The sequence below is a fragment of the Cebidichthys violaceus genome, unplaced genomic scaffold (assembly GCF_023349555.1).
Source record: "Cebidichthys violaceus isolate CVI_PGR_0920_01 unplaced genomic scaffold, fCebVio1.0.p SCAF_47, whole genome shotgun sequence".
NCBI lineage: Eukaryota > Metazoa > Chordata > Actinopteri > Perciformes > Stichaeidae > Cebidichthys > Cebidichthys violaceus.
Genome location: NW_027176672.1, coordinates 736,762 through 755,401, shown reverse-complemented (window position 1 = coordinate 755,401; position 18,640 = coordinate 736,762). Strand labels below are relative to the sequence as shown.

Genomic DNA, 18,640 nt, shown 5'->3' with positions numbered 1-18,640 from the left:
CTGAAAAACAACTTGCCACGGGCTGCTAGTTGGCAAACACGGCGGTGCGGTGACATCACCTCCAGTGTGGACTGAAGAGCACATGCTTCATCATCAGTCGATCGAAACTCAGGTGTTTGTTCATACACAGGTGTGTCTGTGTGACCGGAGGCCTCATCAGAGCTCAACACAACGCCACTCAAAGCTTCTGGTGACGTTTGTAGATTGAAGCTTTGCATTTTATGATGAAAACCCTCAAACTGAATTTGAATAAAGTGATTCATTGAAACAGACTGTATTTTGATTTCTAATTCAAACGTGAACGTAACGAACGACGTTCCGAAGTGTTCGGCGTCTGCAGCGTTGGTTGTCTATCGGTGAACGTGAGCAGGCGGTGCCCCGTGTTGTCTTTAAATAACTCGACGTCACCAACGGTCTCGGGACGAGCCGCGCCGTCCCGCTGCAAAGGGCACCAGCGCTTTCATCGACACACGGCCTGCAGCCGGAGAGACGAGCGGAGAGACGAGCGGAGAGACGAGCGGAGAGCAGCGATGAGGACGTTAAACTGTCGGGACGGAACAAGCCTCGGGGGGGACCAGGTGACTTCCGGCTCCTCCCACACACACTTCTTCTCATGGGACAGAACCAGCCGGGTCACCAAAGAGGACCGAAACCTTCATAAGAGAGTGTGTGTGGTCAAGGAAGGGAGAAATGAATTCTCCTATTAATGTCAGCCATTAAGCGTCTGAAGGTCCAAAACAAAACATGGAGACTGTAAGTGACGGAACGTAATCCTTTAAAGCTCGAAACACGGAAACTTAAGCAGAGTTTGAGGCCCTGTTGATGCAATAATATATTTAATCCATCCAACAATGTCTGCAACAAACCTGCATGCATCCAGTATGAAACAATGGATACTATTCTTTCATAATGTGCCCAGATTACAAATCATTAACCCACATTATGATTCATTCATTTGTCCAAATCGATCATTTTGAGGATTAATAGACCTAAATTAGTAAATGCTACTTTAATAAATCTACAAACCCGATCAATGAGCCGACATAATAGATTTACCTTTATTTGATTTGTTCTCGGTACATTACAGAAATAACAAGAACATTAAGTTAAGGCCGTTGATGATTCCCAGCCCCTCAACATGTGATTCAGAACGCTTCCTCCACACATTATGTACAAACTTGTTTTATGATACGGCTTATTATGATGTTCCTCTTTTTCAGTTATTTTAAAGACTAAAATGTGAGTGTAAAATTGAATTGCCCTGCATAAGACATGGAGCTCAAAATAAATAAAACATATGTTTTAAAATATGCAGGCATTGAAAATCAAACCACACGTGTGTCAGTTCAGGTCTGCGTTCGGCTGCGTGACTCCCGCTGCTCTGAACGTCTCAACGTGAGGCATTTTGTTGTATTTTGTGAGGAAATACTACAGGAGAACACGGGAGGATGTCTCGACATGGAGAACAAAACACGGTGGCAGACGGTGGAAGACAAAGGATGAGCAGGAAGACAGGTGGACGTGTGGAGACGTGGCCTGGAGGAAAGACACGAGGTCAGATCTACTCAGACGGGTCCTGGAGGAGCTGGTTTTCTCTCTTCTTCAGTCAGCGCTGTGCTGTGAGAGGACGAGCCCCAAGGTTCAGCTTCATAGCTTCATCTCTCTGCAGCTCAGGTCCCACCGGAGCCTCCTCCTCCTCCTCCTCCTCCTCCTTCTCACTTCTCCCATCTTCGTTTCCGACACAAAACATTTGGCCCCTTGCAGCGCTTCACTTCTTCTATTTGTTTTTACTCTCCAAGAGAGGAAAGACCAGACTAGTCTCCGTCTCCTCTCCACCAGTCTGGGATCAGGCCTTCCAGCCCCCCCCCCCCCCCCCCCCCCCGCCTCTTGTTGCTACTTGCAGGCATTTGAACATCCACGCAGTCAATCAATTAAATCAGCAGCTAATTGTAATTAATCCCACAGGCTGAGCAGCAGCTGCAGAGCTCTTAACAGACAGCCCCTCTACTCTCTTTAACAGCACCAGAGGATGAATACATCAAACTCACAGACAGCTGCGGGGCAATAAACCAGCCTTTTATTGCAAACGAGTCATAAACTCTCCCCAATCAGCCACAATCAAACATAACGTTGACCAAGAATCACAGCTCCCACCGACCACCGCCGCTGTTCCTGCTGCAGCACGAGTTACTGTTTAACAAGAGCGGAGATAAAGAGTGCACAGACAGACCACTCAGTTACTGTATGGATCGAACTACCTGAAAGTGGATAGAAACTCAAGAACACAAAGGTGATATGCAGGAAGTGTGCAAACAAGAGAGTCGATCTTTAACATTGTGACAGCTGTCCTGAACAAAGCGCCGATCAAGCAGCCAAAGACACACACTCCTGACACAATAGATGGGAGACGGAGAGACAGAAAGAAGACACGCAAAGCCGGCATCAAGGATTCCAGACAACTGTTCCTGTAGCCAAGACTGCAGCTGCAGCACACAGATGGGAGGACACACACACACACACACACACACACACACACACACACACACAGTTTTAACGTGTGTTTTAAGCTTACCTTGGAGTACTGTCTACGGAGATTGAAGCGCTGCACCATCCTGACTGATGTGCTCACAGCTGGAACCCCTGTTCTACTCCTCTACACTGATATCTCTTCAGAGTGCAAAACGCCTCACATTGTAGAGTCCACACACACACACACACACACACACACACACACACACACACACACACGGAAGGTACACACACTACCCTCCTCTCCAAACAGCCATGAGCACACACGCTTCTAGTCCACACCGCTTTCGTCTACTATGCAAACACAAGTGAGGAGAGAGAGAGAGAGAGAGAGAGAGAGAGAGAGAGAGAGAGAGAGAGAGAGAGAGAGAGAGATGAAAAAAAGAAGAAGGGAGGGAGAGCAAGCCGAGATAAAGACAGCTCAGCTGTGTTGCCCTCTACTCATATTCACAGTGATCCCTGAGCTCCGTCTCTGAGACGATCACACAAGATCCTCACACCACATGGCTGTCAAATGACTTCCAGTGTACACACACACACACACACACACACACACACACACACACACACACACACACACACCGTTTCTGCTACCTCTAGTCGCAGATACACACACACACCTTTCCACATCCTCTGTCACACAGCATGTAACCACACACAGCCTCAGCGCTCGGCTCTCACTCATCTAGGACGAGGCAAGGTTGCCTCCTGCTTCCTGTCACTGAGCTGAAGGGTGGGGCGAGGAGGAGGAGGAGGAGAAAGGGGAGATGGGAGAGGAGGAGGAGGAGGGACCAGCTGACTGTCTATACTAATTATCTCCAGGGACATAGGGAGGGGGACAGGGAAGGAGACAGAGAGAGAGTGAAAAGAAAAGGGGAGCACATGGGGGGAAATAAAGAAAGAAATGAATCACCATTCCTCACAACAGGATGTCACACACCTCCAAGGTCAACCACAGAGAGGTGTTAGCTAGAGACGGGTGAGACAGGTCATCGGGGTTGTTAGCTAGAGACGGGTGAGACAGGTCATCGGGGTTGACGGTGGTCTGTCACAGCAGCAGGACTGACGGAGCACAGATGTCTGTCCGTCATCCCAGGTGAGGTCACTCATATACGACTGGAGGGTGAAGAAACGGGGGACGGCGTGTTCTAAATTTAGCTCACAGATAGAAGCCGTCTCCTGGTCTAGACTCAGTCCCCGCTGCCGAAGTGATAACCGAGCATCACTCCATCTGTGACACACCGATACCGAGTCCTCGGCTCGGCTTATTTCATTAAGCCAAAAAAGATCAGTCGGCTCCACGGCGATCATGAGCCTCGGCATGAACCGAGCCCCGTGCCGCTCACAGCGGGTTAGCTGATCGGACAGCGACCTCTGGTGGCAGACGGGACCAACTGAAGTCTGGTGGTGAGGAGGCTCAAAATATGAACTTGAGGTAGAAGAGTAAAGAGTAGACCGTAAAGGGCTGTGAGGTTTAAACTAACCAACAGCGACACACATACAAAGTGTTTCCCATTAAACAAGTAAATAAAGTCTCTGGATTTAAACTACGGTCTTACAGAAAAGGAAGAACTTTTCACAAAACAGTTATATGACTTCATACGTACTACACAAATAGATGATTATCCAAGCACACTACAAAAGATCGGATTTTGAAAGCCCCTTGATATAAAGCAGCATTTACTGTAAGCCTAAGGCAAAACTATTCAAAGAGTTTAGGTTGGATTCACAAAGCTTCAGAAGTGTGAGTCAGTAAATATCTTTCAAAGTTAATGGTTTCAGCACAACATTCCTTCCTTGTTTCTCCAGACAGTGTCACAGTGAAGGGATGGCGACACAGGGCCGGTATGAAGTGACTATTCCTTCAAGACAGACGTAAACAAGTTGTGAAGCTATCCTGAAAATTGACTGCACTGCTGTGCGTTAGTTTATTGTGAATCTATACGTGCGTGTCTCATTAGCAAGCTGCACCATGGACCTACGACCGGCAGCAGTAGACCTTCTCTGTGATACAGCAGGGACGCTACATCAGCAGCGAGGTGAGCCTCAGCTCTCGATTGAAGGCCTGACAGCGGTAAAAGGGTAAAGGAGGCGCATCGATCAGCTGATTCACGGCCGGCATCACTTACCCTGTCCGTCTCCTCCGTGGACTGGTACCCCGATGACAGCACCACATCGCCTCCGGTGTACCCGGGCGTGGGGCTGCTGGGTGTGGTGTCGGTGGTGGAGGAGGAGCGCGGGCGGCTGACGTGCTGCTGCGGATCGTGGGTGTAGCGGCGGTGCGGGGCCTGGGGGCTCCCTCTCAGGAGAGGGTCCCGGTCTCCGCTCCCAGATCCCGACCCTTTGCTGCGCCGGCTCTGCAGGCTGGTCCCGCGCCTCATCGTGCCCGCGGCGCCTGAGCCCTGGCCAGCTGCAGAGGGAACCACAGGAGCAGAGAGGTGGTCAGAGTCGGGACAGCAGGGCCCCGAGGCATCCTCGGGGGCCGAGGGGGAGGTGCCACCTGCCGACACTACAGAGGAAGACGAGGAGGAAGACGAAGAGGGGGTGGTGGAGCGAGAGGGGGAGAGGCGTTTACGCTGCTGCTGGAACAGCTGTTTCAGTCCCTGGCCAAGAACCCCTATGCTCTCCCTGGCGTTTTGGCTCATCTTACTGAAGGAGGGGTGCTCTGACTGGGACGAGGCCCCTTTCAACCCGGGGCCTTGTGACCCCTCTGCCTCTCTTCTAGTTCCAGGACCTGAACTGGGGCCCACCCCCTCTGGCTCTCTTTGAGCGTCATCGCCCTGCTGCATGTGGCCCTGCTGCATGTGGCCCTGCTGCATGTGGCCCTGCTGAGGGAGGAATTGTCCTATCAAACACAGACAGTCAGACCAGGACAAGGACCGAAGCAGAGAGGACTAGAAAACAGCAGAGTACAGTAGAGTACAGTAGAGAACAGAGGAAGTGGAGATGGGACTGTCTGGTGGAGGGTTGGATCGGCTCAGTGGTGGTCAGAGGGATGAATCCGTATTGGGAGCATGCATCTTTGATTCAGGAACAAGTAGGCCTGCTGGTCTAGCACAGACAGAAAGAGGAGATGGATTATGAGAGGATGGAATGCTGCCTAGATCCAGCGACATGAAATCACTCATTTTCCTTTTAACTTGTGACATTTGCCCCTTTGAAATTTCATACAAATGGCTGAAAGTGTGAATGCATACTAAACAGTCTGCATCTAGGGACCAAAATCAGTGTGCAAAATACCTAGTTTGACACTTTGTCATTGTGATTTAAAAATAATATAGATAAATACTGTATCATCAGTGACAGCTGTCAGGCCCTTGAATCATTCTACATCCAAACAGACCAACGCTTCACGAGGAGCAAATAGAAAGTATTAAAAGCAAAAGAAGATGGATCCAGGTTTGCTCCAGGATCACAACACAAAGCATGAACGAATTCAAAAGTATAAGCAGGTAAATGAAGGGTAAGAAGATAAACAACAGCCTGGAGGGGGTGGAGTCAGAGGCTGGTAGAGTAAAGGAAAGGATGCAGAGAAGACTAGAGGGTGAGAGCAGGGAAGAGAAATAATGACTCGCGTCTTTAGAAGAAGAAAAACCCACTTACCATCAGCCCAACTGTCAGCGTGACTCACTGTGGATTACCTGAGAGGGAGGAGGATGGATGGAAGCAGACCACAGAAAGAGAAACTGTCATTCTTAAGACCATTCTTCAACCTTAAGATACTCAAACAATCTGGCCTATCATTCGCTTTGCAATCGATAATCATATTTGTCTGTGAGCTGTGAACACGCTGGGCATACTGAACAGAACATGTGCCGTATTGTGTGACACGACTTAGTGTGCGTGTTCCTTCAGGGGCTCATTTAGCATCCCCCAAAGGAAACCCTTCCTCATCCTGCGGCGGGACCGAGACGCACTAGAAACGGCCTTCGTCGTCACAAACACGGAGCATGCTGACTCTAAGCTAGAGACACAACCAGAGTGGACACCTGATGACATACAGGCCGTCTGTAGGAGGAACCTTATTGGTGGAACAGTGATCGCCTCAGAGACAGACCCACAGACAGACAGACAAACAGGCAGACAGACAGACAGACAGACAGACAGACAGGCAGACAGGCAGACAGGCAGACAGACTGAGCCTCCCTGCAGCATCAATAGCTGCTCCCATTGAGAGCAGCAAAACAAGTGAGGCAGGAACATTGGGAGCCCTGGGGATGGACGGCTACACACTCAAACTATATTCCTTCAGCTGCACTGTCAGGTCATGAAGAAGAACACAAAGTTGGACACACTCACACTCTCACACACACACACACACACACACACACACACACACACTCACACACACACACACACACACAAGAACGTTATCTATGCAAATGAAACTACGACAGGCTTCCTTCACATCCGCCATAAATGCAATCAGCTGTTCGGTTTATGAGCACGAAGGTGCTCGCAGTTAGCATATCGCCAATCACAATGTGATCAAGTGACGCCGTCACTGCCAAGAAAAGCTGCATTCATGCACACCAACACATTCACACGGCAGCTTTCACTTCCTCACTGGAGCTGATGTTGAATCAGATCTGGTTTGATCTTTTCTGCTCAACAGATCCAGACCAGCAGATACCGATGTGCTTAATTTAGAGGCAGCGTTGTTCATTCGATGGCACCGATAAGATGAGTTAAGACGCGGCGCATCGTATTAATAACACAGCTTTAACCCGGTGGCTTCACTGATAACAGCCGAGCAGTGACTGATCATATGTAAACGATTCCTTCAGTAAAAATACAATTCATCATAATACACAATTCTGTTGCAAATACTCAACTATATCTATCTCTCATCAAATACAATATGAAGGACATCTGCCTGTAGTACCTGCAAATTAAATAAAACATTTAAAATATTCAAAACATATAAAAAAAAGTAGAATTTGTCCATTGAGATCAATGCAATGCAAACATTCGTATTTAACATGAGTGAGACATTTTTTTATACTTTTGATTTAATCTAATTTTAGTTATTTTTCTTCCTTCCTTCCTTCCTTCCTTCCTGTAGGAAAAAGATGATGATGACTGCGATATGAACTTCCCGTATGACCATAGAAGGCGGAGAGTCATGCATACATGTGCATCATAATCAGGTATACTTGATTCTGCATGCACCCTCACAATTAGTGTCCTTTCCTGCCAGTCACAGAGACGTGTAATTGATTGCGATGGAGCTCTGCGCCGTTGTTTGGGAGCTGGTAAACCTCAGTTAATCCCATCCTGGAGCTGAAGCCCTGCACCGACCCGGAGCCCGTCCCTCCCTCTGTGTCCATAAATCCCCTCCTTCATCCACGGGATGATCCCAGCACTGGATTGGACGTTTTCTTGATTGCCTACGGTATTATATTCAAACTAAATCCTCTTTGGGGATCCTTTAGAGGACAACGGTTTATTGTCGGACGTGGTGGGGATGTTTGTGTACGCGTGAGAGGTCCCGCGTCTTTGTTTAATTTAGGCAAAGGCCTTTCGTTCCACCTCAACGAGGCGATGACGCAGAAGAACACCAGATGGATCTCTGAATGACGACTGTCCCGTTCTGACCCAAATTACTTCAGTTCACCACATTATACGCCTAAAGACTGCACCGGGTAGAAGTACTCAGTACTCAAGAACAAGTACTGTGAGAGAGCTAGAAATCTCACGCTCACTATGTTGTTTCCCTCAAATTAAAATGTCAAATGAAACAGAAAGGCGACACTTTGGTGATCCTCTTATAGGCACCTTCTCCCTTCACTCAGATCAACCTCAGGAACGTGCCGGTGTGTGGATGTAGATGATGTGTTTCGGTGTATTTAAGCCCCGTCCACCGCAGAAACAGACCAGCGATTATCAGGAGTCAGTGACAGCCGGGATGGGCCGCCTCAGTGAGTCAGCATGTTTCTCAGAAACGGCACAATACCGTCAAAGCTGAAACACGGACGACCACATGGACAACGGCCTCTCTGGAGCTGTGTCTCCCTCACACGTGTCCTTGTATAAATGCACACACACACACACACACAGATACAAACACACACATGTCCTCGTCCTCAGCTCTGTGCCTCATTCCATTCAGCGCGCTGACAGCCGTCCATTGTCTTTGGAGAGACGGTGAAAGCTCAGCAGAGCTCAGGCACCGGCCGAACCAACTAGAACTACCGCCTCATCGTGTCGGACTTTACGTCCACGTAAGCCTAAAATGTCATCTTTTCGTTCTATAGATATCTCGAGTACGGGACGAACGTGAGGTCAGAGTGATCTTGACCGTTGACATAAAAATTTGAATCCGTTGATCTTTGAGTACAGGTAGATGTTTGTGTCAAATATGAAGAAATTCCCTCCAGGCGTTCCTGAGATACGGACCAAATAGACGGACGTAGAGACAACCGTGAATCCTCCGGCCTCGACTGTCGCCGGGTCGGAGGATTAATAAACATCTCAAGCTGACAACGCGTCATTTGGTGACACGCGTGTGAGGATCAACAGGTGCAACGTGTAAGATATGGATATGTCCAGAAGTTCTGTTTAAAACATTCACAAAGTAACAAATATGATCAACAGCATGTGAAGAACATTTGTACATAGACCATTGGTTCACTATAATGAAACTCGGCATTACAGCTATGAGATGAGGCAAGACTGAAAGACATTGTAAGGTTTGTTACATGTGCCTTAGGAGGAAGAGGAGGGTGGGAGAAGCTGAAATTCTCAAATCCCCAAAATCATTTGGAGGACACCTTTAATAGAACAGATCTGAGATTCAGTCTGGTGATGAATAATAACTGTTAACTGCAAGTGTTTAACAACAAAGTACAACATCACGGCTAACAGGAGATGTTCTCCTCAGCCCTGTGGACAGAACACAGCTGCAGCTCCGCTCAGACTGAAAGCTTCTATTGATGAAGATGAGGTGTTCTGAAATTACATCCATTATCAGTATTGAACAAAGACAACAATCAACGGTGATTATTTAAGAGGAGCTTAAGCCCCAGAGTTACAGCTCAACTAGCTAAGTGATGAAGCAAACAATGTGCAATCTAGCACAACGTGAGGTCATTCATTATGCATCAGCGTTAGTCCGTTCATGCAAATGTCCACCATAGCTGCAGTACTGCACAAGAACCGGACCACCATCTCTTTCTGACCGTTTTATTGAACTCTACTCTCGGCATGAATAAAGTTGGACGACTGGTCACGGACCAGAGCAAGCGGGGGTCAATCTGGCCCGTGCTCTTTGCCACTGAAGCATCTATTGCTGAACATACAGTAGCTTAACTCAAAATATGGCCGCAGCTTAAACAAGCCCGAGCAGTGTTTCCAGAGGAGTCTGGGAGCCGGCGTGGAATAGACCCCTCTTTGTTCACTCGGAGCCACACACAGGCCCGTCGCTGCTCTTTGTGCTGCGCCTCTTTCACTGACAGACACACATCAATAAGAGAGGAATTAGGCCAGAGAGTTCTGGCAGCGACGTTTGTGTGCGAGCGCATGCACGGATATGTGTGTGTGTGTGTGTGTGTGTGTGTGTGTGTTTTTATCAGACAAAGACAGAAAAGAGAAAGAGAGAGATTGACGGAATTATTTTGCGTGGAAATGTGCATCCGTGTACATACGTCTGTGTGAGCGATGGAAACTGGACCATATCTCATTCAGCAGCTGCATAATGACAGCATTGGCAGGAAGCAGGAACAATCGTTATTGTATTTATGTGTGTGTGTGTGTGTGTGTGTGTGTGTGTGTGTGTGTGTGTAGGGGAGGCGAGCAGAGAATAGCACAGTTGTGTCAGCTCTGACAGTGCAGGAGATGACTTCAGCATACTGTAAAGAGTGTGATAAGAGACACAAGTCTTTGTATGAGACGAGGAGAGAGAGAGGAGAGAAACGGAGGACCACAGAGGACCACAGAGGACCACAGAGGACTACAGAGGGCCACAGAGGACTACAGAGGGCCACAGAGGACCACAGAGGGGCCACAGAGGACTACAGAGGGCCACAGAGGACCACAGAGGGCCACAGAGGACCACAGAGGACCACAGAGGACCACAGAGGACCACAGAGGGGCCACAGAGGACTACAGAGGGCCACAGAGGACCACAGAGGGGCCACAGAGGACCACAGAGGACCACAGAGGGGCCACAGAGGTACCACAGAGGACCACAGAGGGGCCACAGAGGTACCACAGAGGTACCACAGAGGACCACAGAGGGCGACAGAGGGGCCACAGAGGTACCACAGAGGTACCACAGAGGACCACAGAGGGGCCACAGAGGACCACAGAGGGGCCACAGAGGACCACAGAGGGACCACAGAGGGACCACAGAGGGACCACAGAGGACCACAGAGGACCACAGAGGGGCCACAGAGGGGCCACAGAGGGGCCACAGAGGATCACAGAGGACCACAGAGGACCACAGAGGGCCACAGAGAGCCACAGAGGGCGTGAAAGAGGTCAGGCTGGATCAAAGGCATCCCGTCCACGGAGCGTTTCGCCTGGCCGTGTCGGGTTCAGCCCAGGCGCTCGGCACAGAGAGTGTCTGAATGAATGAATGAATGAATGAATGAATGAATGAATGAATGAGGTGAATGGCAGGTAGTTCCCTGACAGAGGAGGCCACAACGCCCTATTGTGCAAGATGACACCCACAGGGAGGCCCCGCTGCTAGAGTTGCCTTCAGCTTTCCAGGAACAAAACAAACCAGAACACACGCAATCATTTACTCCTACACACATAACAAACACACAACCAGACATCTGTGTTCTCTTGATCACACCACAGACTCGTACTCAAAAGTGTTACCTGCTTATACAGCTGCCAAGAAGACTATTGTTCACACCTGCTATCTGTGTTAAACTGACCCGAACACATTCATACAGACACAAGAAAGGACTTTGGAAGCATTGAGCCGGTGGTACATGGGAGAAGTTAGCCTTCAGGGCTCTCTGCCAGAAAGGGTTCAATTTAACCCAAATCATGATATTCTCCTAAACCTAGCTAAGTAGGTTTGTTGCCTAAAGGAGATTTCTGGCAGAACAAACTGAAGGCAGACTTCTCCCAGGTGGCTCAAAGCTAACGGCGCTAACAGTACAAACTACTGCAAGTGTAATAATAAGGGAGCTGACGGTGTTTACCCGAGGGGGAACCAGAGCAAAGGGTGAATGACAACACTCACTTCATTCTCTGCTCAGGTAGACATTACTGCAGTATACTGTACATCTTTACACAGTTCTCTGATATACTGTCGCTCTGAATGTCGTATAATGCTCCTTTAATCTTGACTATATGTGACCACTAGTGAGTGTGGACGTGGAAGCCCGGCTTAATATTTCTGCCATTATTTCGTCTCTCAGGCAACCGGAGACCATCTGTAACTACACCTCTCATTACCTCCCCCACTCACAACGCTGTGAAGAAGCAATACAACATGTTCACCACAACACGACTAATAGAAACACACACACACACACACACACACACACACACACACACACACACACACACACACACACACACACACACACACACAAACGGAACAAGAAGTGATATGTTGGGTGTGAATAAAGTCTGAGTCATCTAAGACGACCCAAACTGTGAGGTGGGAAGCTGCAAAGACAAAGCAGCAGAGAGACTTTACCTACTTCATCTCATCTCCACACAGGAGGCATCATCATGGAGGCACAGGGCTGTACGCATCTCTGAGGACGAGTCCATGAAGTCAAACATCACTGAGGACCGGCTGGGGCTTTACCTTTAAACCTTGTTTAAAGACACGTCTCTGCATCTGTGCTCAACACCACAGCAAGTGTCCTGGTGAATAATTCACCGTGTGCATGGAACCGACCCTGGTCTCCAGCTCTAATGTGTCTGAGCCGATGGAGAAAGATGGTAGCGAGGATCTCGGTCCCTTGCTGTTTACTAGTAAGACAGATGTCCTCAAAGGGGGGTTTCCAGTGGAGGTTATATTAGCGTATGTGATACTAAGCCTCACTTATTAACCTGATAGGTGTTTAACAGCGGCCAGGCCAACTGGGCCAACACAGCTCAGGTTCCACCAGCTCTGGCAAGGAATCATCACCTGTCAACGGGCTGGAAACCACCTACACACCGGCTGAAATCAGAGATTGTCAGAACACAGAAGAGAACCCGGCCAGGTCATCAGGCCAGGGGTCACCTGGCTCTCTGTGGAGCCGGCAGGTGAGAACAACTTTTACGCAGTCAGATATAAATCATGCGCTTCGTCACCTATTTAAATAACTCTTCGGTCAGATCTCTGAGCTCAGGTAACCAGACACCTCTGCAGCCCACTAGGGGGGTTTAGCGGGGATCAGCACATCCAAGCTCCGGTCTTGAAGCTCTTACTATGAGCGAGGCATCGGGCTCAACGCGAAGGCCGCGGGTCAACGATGCCAAGTCCATACGCTCTGGGAGAGGATTCAAGTTGGAAGAAGGTATTAATCAAACTTCATCTGAAGCCCGCCAACAAAAGACAGGAAGATGCAAACAAACTGAAACAAAGGGGTGATCGAAACGATGCCGTTTAAGGAAAAAGGCAAAGACTAAAACAGACCTCAGTCCTATTTTCTGGTGAAACTCTTGAGACGCTGTGTGACCCCGGCTTCTGTTCTGCCTCTGTCTTCAAACGTGGAGGGATAAGAGAGGAGCAGGCAGCTCGTTGCCACTAGAAACAGCAGCTTTCATAAAGGAATGTCACCTTCATTTTGGAAGTCCTGCTGGAGAGAATGAGCCCAGTCTGTCCACAGTCACAAGACAAGTAGGATGGTGCAGCTCCTCACTTCTACTGTTTCTAAAATGGTTTGAAAACAGAGATAAAGAATGATTTCTGGCTGTGGCATTAAGCTGCACTATAACACCTCACAGTGAAGCCCTGAGAGAGAGAGAGAGAGAGAGACAGTGAGAGAGACAGAGAGAGAGACAGACAGTGAGAGAGACACAGAGAGAGAGAGAGAGAGAGAGAGAGAGAGAGAGAGGGTGAGAGAGAGAGTGAGAGAGAGAGAGACAGAGAGAGTGAGAGAGAGGGGGTGAGAGAGAGAGAGGGAGAGAGAGAGAGAGACAGTGAGAGAGACAGAGAGAGAGACAGTGAGAGAGACAGAGAGAGAGAGAGAGAGAGAGAGCGAGAGAGAGAGAGAGAGAGAGAGAGAGAGAGTGAGAGAGAGAGAGAGAGAGAGTGAGAGAGAGGGGGTGAGAGAGAGAGAGAGAGAGGGAAAAAGGAAAAAGTGTGCTTCCTCTCTGAGATACAACACTTCCTCTTTATCCACGGCTGACCTTTAGTTGAGAGAACAGAGCCAAGTCAGTTCTGCCTGAATGATGCCGAGACCGTTTGAACTCCAAAAGAACTGAAGCAAAAACTGATTCTGAATCAGCCCACTAGTCAGGAGATCCAGCTCCTCCTGTCCGCATGTCGGAGTGTCCTTGGGCAAGATGTTTAGCTGATAAGCGCTCCGTTATGTTTACCCCCCTTTCACCCACATTTCCCTTTAATCCTGCGGCCAATGCCACCGGTCGGACCTGGATGCACACAGAGCGCCTCCTGAGCCGCACACATCCGCCCAGGTGTCCTCACCGGCACAGAAGGACTGTAGTGCAGCAACAAAGACACGAAACATCGACCGGCTTCCCGGTCGCAAACACCGCCAGAGGTGCCGCACCGCTGCCAAGGACTCCGCTCACCGGTCTTTGCGGTAAACGTCTCCTGCTACAACACTCATCATGTGTTTGATCTGCAGCAGAGCGGAGCAACCATGAGGGACAAAACCCTATGTGGTCACATATTCTCCAAATGAAGCGTCTCTGCCCCCTCCTGCTACTCAGGGGTGCAGGGAGCTGAAGCCTTTGCACGGCACACATTGTGTGAGGAGTCTGGTACGTTGTGGACACGGTCCGTCACAGTGTGGGCGGACAAATCCACAAACACAGTGACATTCACGGTCACATCCGCAGACAATTCACGGCCAGTTTACCAAACCCTCTTTGAACTACGAGCAAAGGAGATGGACCTCATGTCACCAAACACTACACATTCACTAACAACCTGCTGATGCACTAAAAACAGTCCTTCTGACATGTAACGCACAACATTTCACTTAACAATCTCACTGCCTTATCTATCACATGCCTTATTATATTTAATGTAAACAACACAAAGATCTTCACTGTCTGTACAACAGAAGTCTCTACTGGTGAACACATGAACGCATCACAGGTACACCTTTAACTACAGTCCACCTCATCCTTCTGATCCAGTGTCAGTGTGCAGCTCTGTGGTGAGAAACTCCAGCTCCCCTCTACATGCAGCCAATTAATCAGCCCCTGTGACAGTCAGGCAGGCACACACACACACACACACACACACACACACACACACACACACACACACACAGAGAGAGAGAGAGAGCTGCGTTAATCTTGTGATCTGATCTAGGATAAGCACATCTTCACCACGGCCGATGCCGAAGTGTTACATAGAGCTGATCACAAGTCGGAGGAGGAGGAGGAGGAGGAGGAGGAGGAGGCGACTCCGTCTTTAGGGAGCGCTGACTTCTGTTTTGTAAGCAGCCGCGCACGCAAAACGCACACAAAAACACATTTCACCCGTACAAAGATTCTCAATTCTCAGACTCAGCTCACAACCGGGAAGGCACAACGTGAGTGCAGCGGGAGGAGGAGGAGGAGGAGGAGGAGGAGGAGGAAGAGGAGGGAAGCGTCATCGTGGTGGTCTGACTGTCGGAGCGAGACATGAATGGCTGCGTTAGCAGAGCCCTGAAGGGGCAGCCAAGCTCTCAGCCACTTAGCAGAGTATGCTGAAGATAGTGGATACATCATGTCATAGCGGACACTTAAACCCTCTATATGTCTGTATATACTGTGTATTTATATATATATATATATATATATATATATATATATATATATATATACACACACATATATATACCGTATACACATACTGTACATGCAGTGCAGTGTCAAAACCACCAGGTAACAATAAATGGCCAGAGTTAGTGCTGGTATGATATGACCAAAATCCTCCATCATCATATAATTCATGTCATATCTCAAAAAGGATTTCATGACACAGCATGTTTCAATAAATAAAGCCTGTTGTTGTATACTTCTGAGTGGATTCAATAGATGACAAGTAGAAAGCACTGAGTATTTAAGTGCTAAATGAACACTGCAGTTTAAAGTGAAACTTTTAAAGACAAAATAAAGAAACATTTCTACACGCGTGCACACAAACACGGAGTAATCCCTTTAACAGATTGATTTATCAGACTTGATGAGACTTTTCTGAGATATTGAAGTTAGTATAGGCAATCGTGTATCACGGTGTCACGATACGATTGCGCTGACAGACGGTGCATTATCGTTTTTGAAGTATGGTCTAACCAGAGATGGAAACACCGGGAATAGATGAGCAAGTGGGTGAAAAGCAAACCTTCACTCCATAGTCACGACGCTGGAGTGGATTTCCTTCATTGCAGAGGAGACGACAACCTGCTACACCAGGCCCACCACAGGTCTACAAGAAGAAGGAGAAGAAGAAGAAGTGAGATGGAAACCGTGAGCCTCTAAATGCTTTCTTGGCACATTGTACTCTTCTCCTGCCTGCTTTACGCCGGTGTGTGTGTGTGTGTGTGTGTCTGTCTCCAAGACACTGGTAATAGGTTGCGGGAAAAAATAAAATGCATTGCTCTTCTGTGAAGCATACCAGGCATCAGATGCAATGAGCCAGTGGAGACTGAAATAAACGCTGCTGAAGGTTTATTAAACCTTGTAGTAGGTTGAAACTGGCAGGACCCTGATTAATATCACGAGAGATTAATATGGAAGCATCTTGGCAAATTAAAGCAAAAGTTTGAAGAATTAACTGGAGAAAAAAAACTTTCTCCAGACATAAATAATGATATGTTTTTACTATTTATGTCCTACTAAAACACCGCAATGATACAAACCTGTTGTGGATCAAGAATAAAAATTCTACAAAATTGATAAAAAAAAAAAAAAAAATTTAAATAGCTACTGCAGCAAAAACACCCGCATGTGAACGCGCTGCGATGACGTCACGGGAGATGAAATATAGCGACCCGTTACGAAAGATAAGTTGAGTAACGAGAGTACTTTTAAGCGCCGCAGCGTTCAATAGCAGGCGGACGAGTCGTCCTGCACGCGAAGCGATGTGTCTAAAAGCTGTAAAAAACAAAAACACGAATAAAGAGAACCGTTGAAATGTTAGTCGAGTGGCCGGTCAGTGTTGTCCGATAACGGACTCGGGTTGACAGTCCCGTTCCCGTGTGTGTCACCGCACACAGAGCCGTTACAGAGTGTCGGTGAGATAACCACAGCGACGCTCTGTAACGGCGCTTCCTTTCCTCGCGACACAACTGACGGTTAAACTACCGGAACGGAGGGGGAAGAAAAAAAAAAAAAAAAAGCAGCAAAACTACAATAAATATACATTTCACACTCACACACTCACACTGACCGGGTGATAGCAAACTGTTGGAGCTTGACAGACGTTTAGCGAGCGGCGCCCTCCCTCCTCCGAAGTAAACGTACGCCCAGAGGCTCGCGCTCACCGCCCAGTTTGTGACGTCATGACGCAGAACGTAAAAAGCTCAAACAGGAAGAGGATAAAGATTGTGTGTCGTGATAAAGAGGCATCGCTCGTGTGTAAAACAGATTCAAACACCTGCGGTACGTACATGACAGAACACTGTCAGTGAGTAATCACCACGTACATTTAGATTAAAATTAAATCAGGTGTTATTAAAGTAACCCAGACCTTTAATTAATGTGTCCAATTAAAGACGCGCATGTTCCTTTAGTTCATGATTCTGCACGGCAATATATTGATTTGTGTTTGTTGATTGTGCAGAAAAAAAAAAAAAATCCAGTTTATTTATGATTTGCAACTTAAAAAAAATAAATAATGCAATGTATAAAACTGAATGTCTGACAACTGATCTTTCAGTATTATGTTGGCATTGACACAGAATGATGTGCATTTGAGGAGATTTAGCACACTGCAGTATATGTGCTGCTCAGGCTTTTTGCTCTAATACATGTTCCCTTGTTATCTGTGTCGGGATGAAAATCTGCTTTCTTATACATTTTATTGATGTTATTTATCTTGGTTAAATATGCACAATGTGAAAAATACAATGAATAAAACCGAGAGACAGAGAGCATAACGTGTGGTCTATTATGTGGTGGAACATAATGACATGGCTGACATAATTTAGAGAACTCAAGAGGAACGTCACTTTCCAGAAATCATGAGCCGGTTCCTGAAGATCATTCACAAACCTTGTTGTGAGCAGTGTGATGTAGGAACTATTTTCTTTCAACCATAGTTCCTACATGGTTTCCTGATGAGTTTTTCAAATGTTTTTTATTCCACTATATTGAAGAAAAGGCAGAAATCTCTACTGCCGATATCTCCAAACCTAAAGGCAACTCACTTTAGGTAAGACGGAAATTGTGTATTTGTGATTTTGGGGTTAACTGTCCCTTTAACAAACAAACAAAACAGATGTGGCTACACCTGTATAGCATAAACAACTAACGGGAATAAATCACATGACCTGGATAGTGACACGACAACATCTAAAGTGATGAAAACACTAAATATCACAAAAAAGTTTTTTATATAAGTCTTAAATGGAAGATAGGTCGATTTTTAACATAAAAAACTGAGAAGAGTATACAAAGAAAAGAAAAACACACATTCTGTACACAATGCGTCATGTTTTATGTCTACATCTTTCAGAGAACGTATGTCCTTTTGTCAAATATGCATTGTTTGTCCCCAAAAATAAATGAATGATGTAAATACCAGTTTGACACAATTCCTCCACAATCGGTGTCATTGATTGCTACTCCTCAACACTGATAGACCTCAACCTGTAGTATCGTATATCTGCACGTTTCATTCATCTGAAGGCATGTGCTGCTCTAACTTCTCTCCACTAGAGGGCAACACTGACACAGACATGGAGGTCACAGCAGCTCTTCTCATGTTGTTCAGCTCTGCTGTGTACCTGTGAATGGCTGCAGGTGA

The 18,640-nt window shown here is 47.4% G+C and overlaps 1 protein-coding gene across 4 annotated transcripts in view; it reads right to left on the bottom strand.

The window, feature by feature from the left end:
* Positions 1–17,152, bottom strand: part of tmcc1a (transmembrane and coiled-coil domain family 1a) — a 38,139-nt gene extending 20,987 nt beyond the window's left edge. Inside the window, exons 1-4 of one of the 4 annotated variants that reach the window (XM_068729785.1) lie at positions 17,063–17,152; positions 16,016–16,099; positions 6,133–6,170; positions 4,659–4,939 (exon numbers count right to left, since the gene is read on the bottom strand). In XM_068729785.1, coding sequence (XP_068585886.1) covers positions 4,659–4,910 — 252 coding nt within the window. In that variant the 5' untranslated portion in view covers positions 4,911–4,939; positions 6,133–6,170; positions 16,016–16,099; positions 17,063–17,152. The other 3 variants (XM_068729786.1, XM_068729787.1, XM_068729789.1) reach the window with 3 other exon arrangements.
* Between the last annotated feature and the right edge of the window lie 1,488 nt (positions 17,153–18,640).